This window comes from Helicoverpa armigera, chromosome 17 (assembly GCF_030705265.1).
Source record: "Helicoverpa armigera isolate CAAS_96S chromosome 17, ASM3070526v1, whole genome shotgun sequence".
NCBI lineage: Eukaryota > Metazoa > Arthropoda > Insecta > Lepidoptera > Noctuidae > Helicoverpa > Helicoverpa armigera.
Genome location: NC_087136.1, coordinates 2,372,603 through 2,385,215, shown reverse-complemented (window position 1 = coordinate 2,385,215; position 12,613 = coordinate 2,372,603). Strand labels below are relative to the sequence as shown.

The 12,613-nt window shown below is 36.7% G+C and overlaps 1 protein-coding gene and 1 long non-coding RNA gene across 2 annotated transcripts in view; one reads left to right on the top strand and one right to left on the bottom strand.

The window, feature by feature from the left end:
• The window catches only part of LOC135118015 (uncharacterized), a 186,472-nt gene that overhangs the window by 170,615 nt on the left and 3,244 nt on the right, over positions 1 to 12,613 (top strand). The gene's annotated exons all lie outside the window — the stretch shown is intronic.
• The window catches only part of LOC110370407 (furin-like protease 2), a 37,570-nt gene continuing 29,626 nt past the window's right edge, over positions 4,670 to 12,613 (bottom strand). Inside the window, exons 6-12 of the mRNA XM_064038820.1 lie at positions 10,844 to 12,604; positions 10,547 to 10,662; positions 10,359 to 10,476; positions 9,728 to 10,282; positions 9,149 to 9,246; positions 7,121 to 7,308; positions 4,670 to 6,416 (exon numbers count right to left, since the gene is read on the bottom strand). Coding sequence (XP_063894890.1) covers positions 6,252 to 6,416; positions 7,121 to 7,308; positions 9,149 to 9,246; positions 9,728 to 10,282; positions 10,359 to 10,476; positions 10,547 to 10,662; positions 10,844 to 12,604 — 3,001 coding nt within the window. The 3' untranslated portion in view covers positions 4,670 to 6,251. The remainder of the gene's footprint in view (positions 6,417 to 7,120; positions 7,309 to 9,148; positions 9,247 to 9,727; positions 10,283 to 10,358; positions 10,477 to 10,546; positions 10,663 to 10,843; positions 12,605 to 12,613) is intronic.

The following is a 12,613-nucleotide window of genomic DNA, read 5'->3' as shown; positions in this document are numbered from 1 at the left end:
CTTTGATCCTTCAAACCTCTATACAATTGACCGTTGCTAAGAAACACTTCACGGGACCTCCCACCCCCCTCATACTGTACCACAATTGATTGTTTAACGGAGGGGGATATACGGCTAAAGAGGTCAACTTATGTTGGTCTTTACACGTTTTTCAAACAAAGCAAATCAATAATTCAAGAATCGGGACGCCAGGGGTCCGTTGGAAATATTTCCTTTTATTTTCGCTCCTGAGAGATGCTTTTAAATTTTTTATAGACAAACTTGAGGTTTTAAAGATAAAGGCTAAGTAAAATTTGTTAAGTGTTTCGCCGCCTTTTTGTAATGGATGAACAAGTTCAGGTATTTTTTGCTTATTTTTAGAACATCTATAGTATATGAATAGAATATGAGTGAGTTCTTTGGAAGAGAAGTTACAGTATTAAATTCCAAAGTCCGGCATCGAATCAACTTTGATCAGATTTGCATGTGTCCATTACGTGTCTCAATATTTAATGCAGGTCGTAGATGGCCAAAGCTCTAGTACAGCTTAATATCACATTTATTGTAAACAAAAATGATGTTATCTTTTAATTTTATTAGACTTTTCAGAGGAGCTATAATCTAGTATCAGATTTGCTCATTTTCGTAAAAACTGAACCTAATTTTTGTTCAGAAGTGCCAAAATTTGTCTCATCACACAAATAGGCTAACAAACAGGCACATACTTCCCATGTAACGATATTATCTAGTTACTATACTTTATGTAAGCAAAGGCCAAACTTCAAAGGATCACAGTTATTTACAGCAAAAAGCAAAATCCGTATAAACCGATTTATCGTAACAAAGTTACTTTATAAGTACGAAGGTTTAATCTAACGAACCTAATTAGTCAAGGTGGATTTTTCCGCGTAATTCAATATCTTTAAGCAAAATTCCTGAATGTTTTATGTCGAGTGTCCCCTCTTTGATTTATTTTGTAGCCGGTTCTACGAGGAAAACGATGATATTGGTAATTTTGTTATTTTACATTTTTATACAGATTTCTATGTAATTTTCGTGTACACATGTTTTATCTAACTTGACGCCATCATCACGCTATATGTAAACAAATGACGGAGGAAGAATAAATAAATGCAAACGTTTATGCATAGCAATATTTGTCTGGCATGATTTTACGGGATACCCCTGATGTCATGTATAGGTAATAGGGAAGAGAAGAATGAGACTAAGAAGCATATCCCAAAGTATGTATTAAAATCAAAGTTTTATATCGTTCAAGTAAGTTACATTGCCAGTAACTTCACCTACCATAAGTATATTTGCACTAGTTCCACAATCCCACGTATTCTCAATACCTTTCAATCGGCTACAAAGAAAACTGAACATGAAACTGGAAAACTGAAATCAATTCCAAAACCCTAGACAAAGAAATCGTGTAATATAAATCGGAATAGTGTGAAAGACGTCGATTTCTCCGTAGGCAGGTAAGCATTTCTCTTCGAGGAAAGTAAGAACAGTTGAACGAAACAGTTTGACCTTGAAATGTTGGCGTGAATTATTTAAAAGTTGCGCGCAGATATTTATTGGTTCACCTGAAAGTTGTGGTGATCTCGAGACTGCTCGAGAAAGTGTTTCGAATACCAAACGTATTGCTACTCTGATTGCGATGTTGTTGAAGATGTGTTTATGAAATTTTAATACGGCATTCTCGTTTCGTATCGATAAAATGAAGATACAATAGATAGAATTTTATTTCGCAAATAAATAAGATCGCGTTTTTGATTCAAGTAAGAGATAAAAGTATTAATCATTCATAGTTTAATTATTTTATATAGCCTATCTTGAAAACTGAATTGGAACCTATTTACGAAAGTACATTAATTTATTTCAACGGAAAATTCTTTGAGGCAAGTAAACATTTAGCAAATATTATTCTTATTTACCCACCACCCTTTGTCCATGAAAAACAAAGTCCGAGCTTTAATTTATAAAAAAAAAGGGAACGAATAACATTTCTGGGGTTAATTTAGCGGTCGCTTAAAATAAATCTCTCTTTTCTTTCATTTGTTCTTTCTTCCGATTCGCCTCAGTTTGGTGTGTGAGGAAATCGGCCGGTCTGTGAAGTAACTATATACAAAACATGAAAGAAAATCAAAGGTTCGGCCCTCGGTTTGAAGATATTTATGGAGAGTTAAGGCGGTATTTTGGGCAGTCATAAAATTTGGAACCACGGAAATTCCTGTTTACAAAGATATGGTTTCTATTGACTTTGTGTTACAGAAGATGTTTTTTTCAGTTGATCATTTGAGAAACCATGTGGATGTCGAGAAGACGACAAGAATTTTAATGTGGATTTCAGCCGCATTAACAAGTTTTATTGGAAGCAAGCTTTCTCCCGCGGTTTCACCCGCGTCCCGTAGCCGGATGGTGACAAAAACTATCCTATAACCTTCTCCCGGGTTTAAGTTACCTCCCCTCTAATTTACAGCCGAATCGGTCAAGCCGTTTTCATGTTATGTCGTGACAACGGAAAACGGAAAAATATACATAGATAACAAACAATACATGAAGCGAATTATGACTAAATTAATGCTAGTTCATCAAACGTATATCTTTCGAAACTTCAATCAAACTAACCCTACAGTAAACAAGTTCACCTATACATAAAACCTAGACACCCACAACAACGCCCGAAACAGCCGCAATCTATCACCATTTCTCGTCCAAGTTCCTCCCACGATCCTCCTATCAAATGATCTCCCAAACGTAAGAACATTACTTGAGATGCCTACAAAAGGCTAGCACAAATCTAATTCTAGATTTCCTTGGGCCATTCACATTGGAACAGTCGTTTAACACATTGTGCTTCGCTATGGAAATAAAGGCTTATTTTCTCAAAGCATTTGTTCCTTTCCAGAAGATGTATTTTGGATGCGAAACAGTTTATCTCCGGAGTTAGTAGGTCTTGAGACACAGGGGCTGGAAGAATGACCAGTTTTTTTCTTTTTTGTAAGTACTTGAAGGGGATGGGGATGTGTAGTTTATCACCTATCAGTAGATTCATTATCATGATTAGCCTTTTTATTATATCACTGCTCTACTAATAGGAGTATAAAGTATTCAAAATCTATTTGTCGAAAATAACATGTTGTAACTGCCAACTGCCAACAGTTTTAATTTCGACAATTTCTAAAATATGTAACATTTTAATCCTATGTTCATATAATACATTTTTGGTTTAAAATTGCCTTTTGTTCAATCCGCAATTTTGAAAAGCCGATTCGTTATTGGATATCACCACTTTGGTTCAGATTTTTTCAGACAAAATACCTATTTAGCCACATACCGCAATCAAAATAATGATAGTAGGAATTTCTTTTTGCAAAAACCATTTTCATGTTGACATAAAGCTATTTTGTATTTTTGTCACAAATAATTTATCAACCTTTAAAACGTTTAGATAGCAAGCCACGTTACATAGTTCTATATAGGCCCTGCTGAAATATTTACTTTATTAAACTTTTAGTATTTTTGTGAGACTGCCTAGTTATCACGATAAAAGAGATGGACGGATGTACCTATGACCGGACGGTGATCTTTTATTAAGGTTACGTTTTTACCTTTTGTGTATGGAGCCTTAAAAAACGGTCAATACCATAACCCTTGGTAAGCCAAGAACTGAGTCAGACTTATTATTTCAAAATTGTTGTATAAAATAAACGTCAGTGTGTCCCCCGGTTACGTATCGTCGTTAGGAGTCGAGGTAATCCGTTTTTATTGTCGCACCACTAATGGTGTCATTTTTATACAACCCACCGAGATATACCCGTTAAATTAAAAGCTAATATCCTTTTAGGCATTCTGAAAGTTGTACTTACCGAATATTTATGATGAATTGCTTATGATGCACACTGGGACTCAGGTGTATCCGCTTAGACTGGAAGCCGGCCCCAACTATGTAAGTAGGTAGTTGGAAAAACTTTGATTGACTTACAAGTTAGATAGAATAATACGAAAGTGTGGAATGTATAGTTCACGCAAAAAATGTTGAATAGATTTTGATGAAACTTCACAGTAATGTAGCTTATAAATCAGAGTATTATAAAGCATGTTTTATCCGGGTGCAGAAATTATTAAAATGCTATTGATTTCTCTTGTGATGTGAACAAAGTAAAACTGGTAAATAAATAAAAGTCGAATTTAATTATTGATGGTTCTTTGATTACGCTAAATGTGTTTTACAAAAAGCAAATTACTGACTGAATTAAGTAATTAAATATTAAATCCGATATTGAGTGAAGTGTTGATAAATTGAATATTAATATTAAGTTTTTATTTGTATAATGATTAATGTTGAAGCTAGTAGTTTATGAGGTAGCAAGCTAGCTATTTACATAACGTAGAAGTTATAAGATCAAATTGAGAATTATTGTGCCGTGAGAGAATTTATAGGTAGGTTGCTTTGTTAAGTACGATTTTTCACCAAACAAACTTTTATCATTGTGATTCAGAATTTAGCTTTTCCTTAGACTACGGTATCTATCTGTAATATTTCTGAGTAACAGTTTTTCTTTAAATAAAACTTCTTTTATGTAGTAATATAGTATTTAATCGCGACGTTTGGGATCACGGTCACGGGCAGACCACTGCAACAATCTGAATTTTAGGGATAAAAAAATAAAACAACAAATATAAATTATCCGTCATAAAAACCATCGATATATTTACAATTGTCAATTATTTACATATTTACACGATTGCACACTATTACAGTAATAATTGAACCGTATTTACACAGTACAGTACTTCAAACAATAACATTAAACAAATAAAACTTTAGATATGTTAACTTTACTATGAAAACAATGTTCCACGTATAACTTTAAGCGGTGTTTTGGGTCCCATGAAAACATACTGGTCCGTTGTTAGACCGACATTACTTTTCATTGAATGATTCTACCAATACGCACACACGCGCAATATTAAACGCGTAGGTACCTATTATTCTACGGGGATAGAAGAGTACATAATTACCAACACAATAACAAGTTTTCATCAACATTTAAAAATACATTGACCTTCGAGTAACTGTGACTGATGTCAACAATTTCCAAGAAATAACGATATTTGTTTTATTTATTTCCTACTGCAGAGTTGTATCGGTAATAAAATAAGGCAAAACATATTTCTCAAATGCAGAATCAAACCAGTAAGGCGTATTTGTTCCGGCATCGCTTTTTGCCAATCTAATTGAACGTTCTTCCAACCCAAACCACTTATCTGTGCCGTTTTCCCTTTATTCTCTTCGCAAATCCATGTTAAATGCGAATTCCAATAGAAAGTAATGTCTGCCTTATGGAATTTTGGTAACAAAGTGCAAAAACGACTTATAGAAACATTTTGACAATTCCAAATTGTTTTTATTTTTGGTGATAGGGTGAAGCATTACGCTCACAAAAAAGTTAATGCTCACTGGTTAATTTGCAAATATATTGTATTATATTTAATTGTAATATTTTGTTGTTTATGCAAAACTAAACATAAGCTATAAAATCAATAACCTATCTAAATATACTTTCAAACTTAATATTTAAAAAATGGCACTGACTATGGCGTGACCTATGTAGTAAATAATACATTTTCAGAATACTTGTAATGATATTCAAACTTTGATAAAATAACTTTACTAAAATAAACACACACAGAAACAGTAATTAAGAATTATTTGATAAAACTGCCTATACAATTTGCAAACTAATATAGAAATATGCTTCACCCTTAATAAAATATAAATTCTGGCATCCCGCAACATGGCCACATAAACTAATTAAAAATACAATTTATGTACTTCATATGCGAGATGAATTGCATCCATTTGCATAGAAATGTTAAACTAAGTTCGTATGCAAGAAATGTAATAACATGGTCGTAGTCTAAAACTGTAAACACAATTATAATTAGAAGCGGACTTTTTTAAGTCATTTGCATTGCATCGACTTTTAAGACATATCTAAATTCATTACAAATTGTCACTATCAATTAAAATAAATTATTTCTTATAGAAATAGTCAATTTAAAATACAAATTCTTTGGTTTTAAAAAAGGGGCAACAATTCCTCGTATAGCATCATTTAGACCATAAAATAACCACACAATAGTTAGGTAGTGTTTACTCCAACTATGTACAATAAGGATCGTATATTGAAACTCCTACATATCAGTCTGCAGTGTAAAATATACTCTAATTACATCATCTCGAAGGTTCATAATTGCTATGTGGGTTCTTCGAGTTCACTTTTAGTTTGTATTTGTGCACTGTCAACGGCTTTCAAAGTGGTTGATGACGTCAGCGCTATCAAGTCTTCGTCGATGGTAGTCAATTGAGAGTATTCCGTCTTCGGGTATATCGTCCTGTATTTATATTTTCTTGATTTTATCTGTGGGAAAAAACGTTTCTTAAACATTTTTTTACATAATTAATGGTCTTTAGTTAGCTGTAGTGTACTAATTAACTCTTGAAAAAAATACCTGGGTATTTACTCGTATTGAGTTACAAAATGTTCACGAAAAACTATTCAGTGCAAGCGTATTCTAGTTTCTAACCAATTCAGACGAAAAGCAATTTGATTTAAAACTTCATGTTTTTTCACATTTTACACATTCAGTTACATAGCACAATTTTGTATCGCGGGTGAGTTTGTGCCGCAAATATCACGAATGCTAAAATTCTGCCGCAAAAAAACTTGGAACACCTATTGTTTATTGACATTCAAATATATTCACAAATGTTACAACTGAAATAGAACTTTATAACATACTGGCTGTTCTCCCGCAGTTTCACCGGGTAACTTCTTTGCGTAGGTACCCGGTTGAAATCGGATAGTTTATGTTACTTGAGAAGAGTGAAGCTTTCCAACAGTGAAATAAAATTTCAAATCGGTTCAGTAGTTTGGAAGCCTTAAGGGTCCAAGGTCGCCAGGAAGTAGTGGATGCGGGTTGCTGCAGAACGAGCAAAGTGGCGAGTCTTGGGAAAGTCTTTATTTAGCAGTGGACGTCTTTTAGCAGACACGACGAGGGTGAAAACAAAAAGAAAATCCTATTTGTACTATTATAGAAAAGATTATCCTGAGTATTTATTTACCTTAACAGCAATGATAATGACGACAGTAGCTAGTAACACGGCAGCCACACTCCATACAACCACAGAATTTCGTTCTAGAAGGTTCGTGGCATCCTTTGAGTCTTCTATAAAGAACGAAGCTGTGATGTGAGTGCGAATGTTCTCGGCTATCCGCCTCTTACCAGCTGATGACCCGTTTAGACATCCTCCTGGAACAATGTAGCTGTTTTAATAATAATAAAATAGTTGTAGAGTAAGTTTCATAATAGATTTGGCAGTGACTGACTGTTGTAGCTACAGTGATTAAATATTTAAGAGGAAATAGATAACAGTTCTCTTATAGATAATGCCTATCTAAGGAGAAATAAAAAACAATCATGAATAATTATATAATAATATTTAAAGCCGATTTATTCAATCATCAGTTAACTTCGTTAAGTTGATATTTTCTAATCACAAAATCAAAGTCAAAACTTCCTATTGAAACATCGGCTCTTAGTCGACGAAAAAGTTATTCGATATTTCGAATATCTTAGTGTTGTATTTCGATTCTAATTGAATTCTACGAACATGACACCTATTTCCCGCTTAACCGAATAAAATTTCACCAGAGAAAATGACACGTCATCCTACCACGAATCTAACTGAACATTGGACAATAGTAATAAACGTGGTTTTCCCCGAATTTCCTAACCCGTACCTTTCGTACACAAAGCCTTGAACTAACAAAAGGTATTTGTTGAGGATATCAATAGATCTCATAGTTTACCTTTCACTTGGGGGCATTGCCAGAATGTAAGGTCAACTGCGAATTTAATTACTTTGCGTGATTGGAAATATTCTTAGAGTTGTTTGTAACGATAGTGATTGGATTTTATGTACCATAGAATATGGTTTTCAAATCCATTAATAATCTTTTGTATAACTTATTTAGAATAAGACAAACACAAAAATATTTTTAAACGTTACCTTTTATTGTCACGGCCCATATGAATACTTTTTTATACCTACATACTTTATACCTAAGTACCTACAAAAGCTAAGTAGTTATTCCATCTTTTCTTTGTGTCCGTATTAAAATTATTTACAAGGACATCACATAATTGACACGGCCATTACCAATGATTATAACCTACTTTCCAAGAATTCGATTACAGAACTTGGTCGCGAATGACTTTAAGAAAATAGGACATAGAACGTCGTAAATAAGATGAAGCGCTCTTTAGAGATTTATAAATCACAAAACTTGGTGCCGTTTACTTCTGGATGTACCCAAAAGTTAGTCGAAGGCTTTATTTCACACTTCTTTCTTGTGAGCTTAATATGACGTATTTTAATATTTGTTAAGTTGCTTTCATTAAAAGATGTAGGTAAATACTAAAAGAGGTAAAAAAGTACCTATTCCTTAATACACATAACAACAAATGAAAATTTCTACGTCTTTAGAGTGCAAGTTAATTTCAAATTATATATTGAGAATATGATCATTGTTGTTTATTAATATTTTTTCTATCGATGTTAGTTATTCGAGTAGTCGTGGTGGCCTAGTGGGCAAAGAACCAACCTCTCGAGTATGAGGGCGCGGGTTCGATTCCAGGTCAGGCAAGTACCAATGCAACTTTTCTAAGTTTGTATGTACTTTCTAAGTATATCTTAGACGCCAATGACTGTGTTTCGGATGGCACGTTAAACTGTAGGTCCCGGCTGTCATTGAACATCCTTGGCAGTCGTTACGGGTAGTCAGAAGCCAGTAAGTCTGACACCAGTCTAACCAAGGGGTATTGGGTTGCCCAGGTAACTGGGTTGAGGGGGTCAGATAGGGCAGTCGCTCCTTGTAAAGCACTGGTACTCAGCTACATCCGGTTAGACTGGAAGCCGACCCCAACGTAGTTTAGGAAAAAGGCTCGGAGGATGATGATGATGTTAGTTATTCGAGTAGTAAATATTTATTTAAAGAATTAGTGCCATTTTTTAAATCCCTGGAATACCTTATAGTTATCGACATAAGAACATGATTTCGTTTCAAAAATAACTATGAAGTAAACTTACCTATATCCTTATCACAGTGACAGCAATCCGTCTGATTGCTATTTACGAAAAGCGATACCATACTCTCGGTGCAGCATGGCAAACATTTGTGGTTCACTCTGCAAACAAAAAATGTGTTTATACTACCGTTTTATTTGCTCTACACAAGCCACAAACAACGGCATGTACTGACCTACCCTACATATCAGCCGATGATAAACTTCCACTGAAGTTCAATTTAGCTTATACGAGTAAACTTTGAAAATTCTGTTTTGAATGATAGTTAATAGTAGAAACAATTTTTGTTCAAACCTACTCTTCATCAAACGTAAAATGTCGTTTTTGAGCCAACTTTTACTTGTTATTGTGCTTGGATTAGTCAGTTATTCTCATTTTAGTTAAATTTAAAAACTACATAACTGATTGTATCTAACAAATGCTTAAACCATTAATAAACAAAACAAATGAAAAAGGGATCAAATATTCAACTAAGTACCATTAAGAGCCATTATTTACTCAGCTGCGGCAACCCTAGGTGTTTGGATTGATTCAGTATGTTTATGAATGTTTGTTAATAATTATTGACACTGAAGCACTCACCTATCTAAACGAAGTGGATGGGCACACGTGACGCAGCTGGTTGGCCCAGGTCCTGAGCAGGACCTACAGGAATCATGGCATGGACGACAAGTCCTCGATCTAGGCTCATAGTACTGGGAACTAAGGCACTCCACGCATAAGCCGTTCTCAAGGGAAAAATGAGGGGGACACGACGTACAGCGCTGCGGCCCAGCGCCATGACAGTCTTGGCAGTAGTGGTGACAGCGGCGACAGCTGTCCTGCCAGGGGAAAAAGTTCTGGGGACATTCGGGCCGGCACTCGCCAGCCGCTAGCCTCCAGTCAGGAGGACAAGATGCACATTGATCTCTTCTAGGACCCGTGCATGTTTCGCACGACAAGTAACATTTGGAACAGGTTCCTTCATCAGGGTAGTAACCGGGAGCGCACGTCGCTCGACACGTCCCCGACTGCAAACGTAAGGCACCAGCACACATCGTGCAATTCAATCTTGACACACAGCTCTTACAAGTGTGTGGACAAGGCGAACATCTTCCTGCCGTCTGATACGAACCCTGTCCGCACTCAGCCACGCACCTAAAATAAATATTTCATGTTAACTGAACACTTGAAACCGTACAGGAAAAGTTCTATATGGATAAAGGGCCATTACCTCGATCCTTGTAACAACAAGGGACTCGAACAAGACAAACAGTCCCACTCGTTCGATCCGCTACATTTCTCACAGGTAGAATGGCAATTTTTACACCTTCCCCCTTCATAGTACTCACCTGCAAAAAGTCACTTTAAGTTTGCCGGAACAAAAAGGAGAAAAAATCATTATTGAAGAACATTACTTACTCGTATCGCATTTGTCATTGCCATTGGGGAGACAAGTCCCACTCTTAGTGAGACTCCATTTCTCTTGGCAAACAGAACAAACGGCACACGTGCAAATTGAACAGCCAATTGGACACCTAAAACAACACGGAGTTTTGTTCTTTAAACAAGAATAAATATAAAGACGACAATTAAACGCTCAAACATTGCACAGTTCAAAGCGAGGCGTTTGAAATTCTCTGCGTTCGCAAGATTGACGACCGCTGTTTCATCACGAAATGGAATGCAAAGTTAAATTATCATAACAATAACACTTACGGCAAACATTCTCTTCTTTGGGCGTCGGCATAATATCCTGGAGGGCATTTTGGTACGCACCGATTTTTGAATGCGTAATCACCAATGCGACACGAAACACAGGCATTTTCGCTGGGGCCGTGGCAAGATTCGCACGTTTCGTGACACGGCATGCATCCAAAATCATCTTTTTGGTGTGTTCCCGGTGGGCAAGCCGCTAAACAAGACCCATTGTATAAAACATAGTTATGGGCACAAGAGGAGCACATGTCTGCTTTTTCAGAGCATGTGTCGCAATGCTCAGCGCATGGGAAACATGCATTTGCATCGGGATCTTCATAGTATCCGTCGGGGCACTGTTGTAAACAAACAGCTAAATCAACTACTAATAAATGGGCGGGCGCGCACGTGAGACAGGAATCCTGGCCAGCGCCGGCACATGTTTCGCATGACTCGTGACACGGCCAACAAACTCCACCTTGGTTAACGAAGCTTCTCGGAGGACATCGAGACACACATGTATTATCTAAACGATAATGCTTGCAAGCAACGCACTGAGTTGGCCCCTTCCCATAACAACCTTGTGAATCACATTCCGGATCGCACAGTCTTTGTACTTGTTTATCGTTGGCATCTGCCAAAACATTTTTCCTTTGTGCTGAGGGAATATTTTTGGGGTAATTGCGTCTATCAGAAATGCCGAGTTCGATTTCGTTGAGGAATTGTGAGTACTCCGAGGCGTCGTAAACATCGTTAATATGATAAGCCTTCTCTTCCTGATAAACATTGTTTGAATTAAAATAGCTTTTATTTCGTAACCGTATCGGACTCGTAGCCGTGCCGTAAAATATTAACTGCCACTTTTTCAATATGCCCGGTTGAGTGACGTGGATATTACCGGCGTTTAATATCTGAAGGGTCCAACGCCCTTCGGCACTTTCTCCCCAAAAATGGACACTTAAAAACGGCCAATCGTCGAAGTTAGAACTCGTTGCGTCATGCGTCCTCTCAAATAAAAGGGTGGAAGTAGTCCCCATTGGCGACGTAAGCAATATCCGTAAATTTCCTCTAGGGAAAAAGCTGAGTGAAATTTTACATTGAACGTGTTCCAAAAATCTGACCTCGTTCATCGTCCCGCTGCACCCATTCACATCCATGTGCACTGATATCGTATAACCGAAAGATGTTTCAATAGACTTGTCCTCGTTTATTTCTTGTGACTTACAAATGTGCTGAGGGGGTACGTTTGTCCATTGTTCGGCTAATGTTACCATCTGAGCGGCGTCCATTAGTCCATAGCCAAACTTGTGACTCACTTTTCTTTTTACGCCATTTACGATCCATCCTTCTTCCTTTTCTAACGGTTGTGACCGAGAGGTCATTACGACTAGGTGTTGCATGTCCCGCCACGTCAGTAATGGATTCGCTTCTAAAGCTAATGCACAAATACCGGCGGCTAATGGCGCCGATGCCGATGTGCCTGTGTGGTCCACTGTACAGATGTGATCAGGCCTTAATTGTACGTCCATATCTACAGTAGCTACACTTTTATCCCGGCCAGGCGTTCCTGAACTGTAGGTTGAAGCTATTGTTGATGAGCATTCTTCTAAATACCACGGTTTATAACCCCCTTGAGTCGCACTAGAAATAGAAATAGTAAATATACTATTCGCATATCCATCACAATTGCAAGAGTCCGTATGCCTGCCACCGTTTCCCGACGCCCATATAAAAATAGATCCTTTCCCCCCTCTTCCGTTCGTCACACCATTTATAAACGCCCTGAAACAA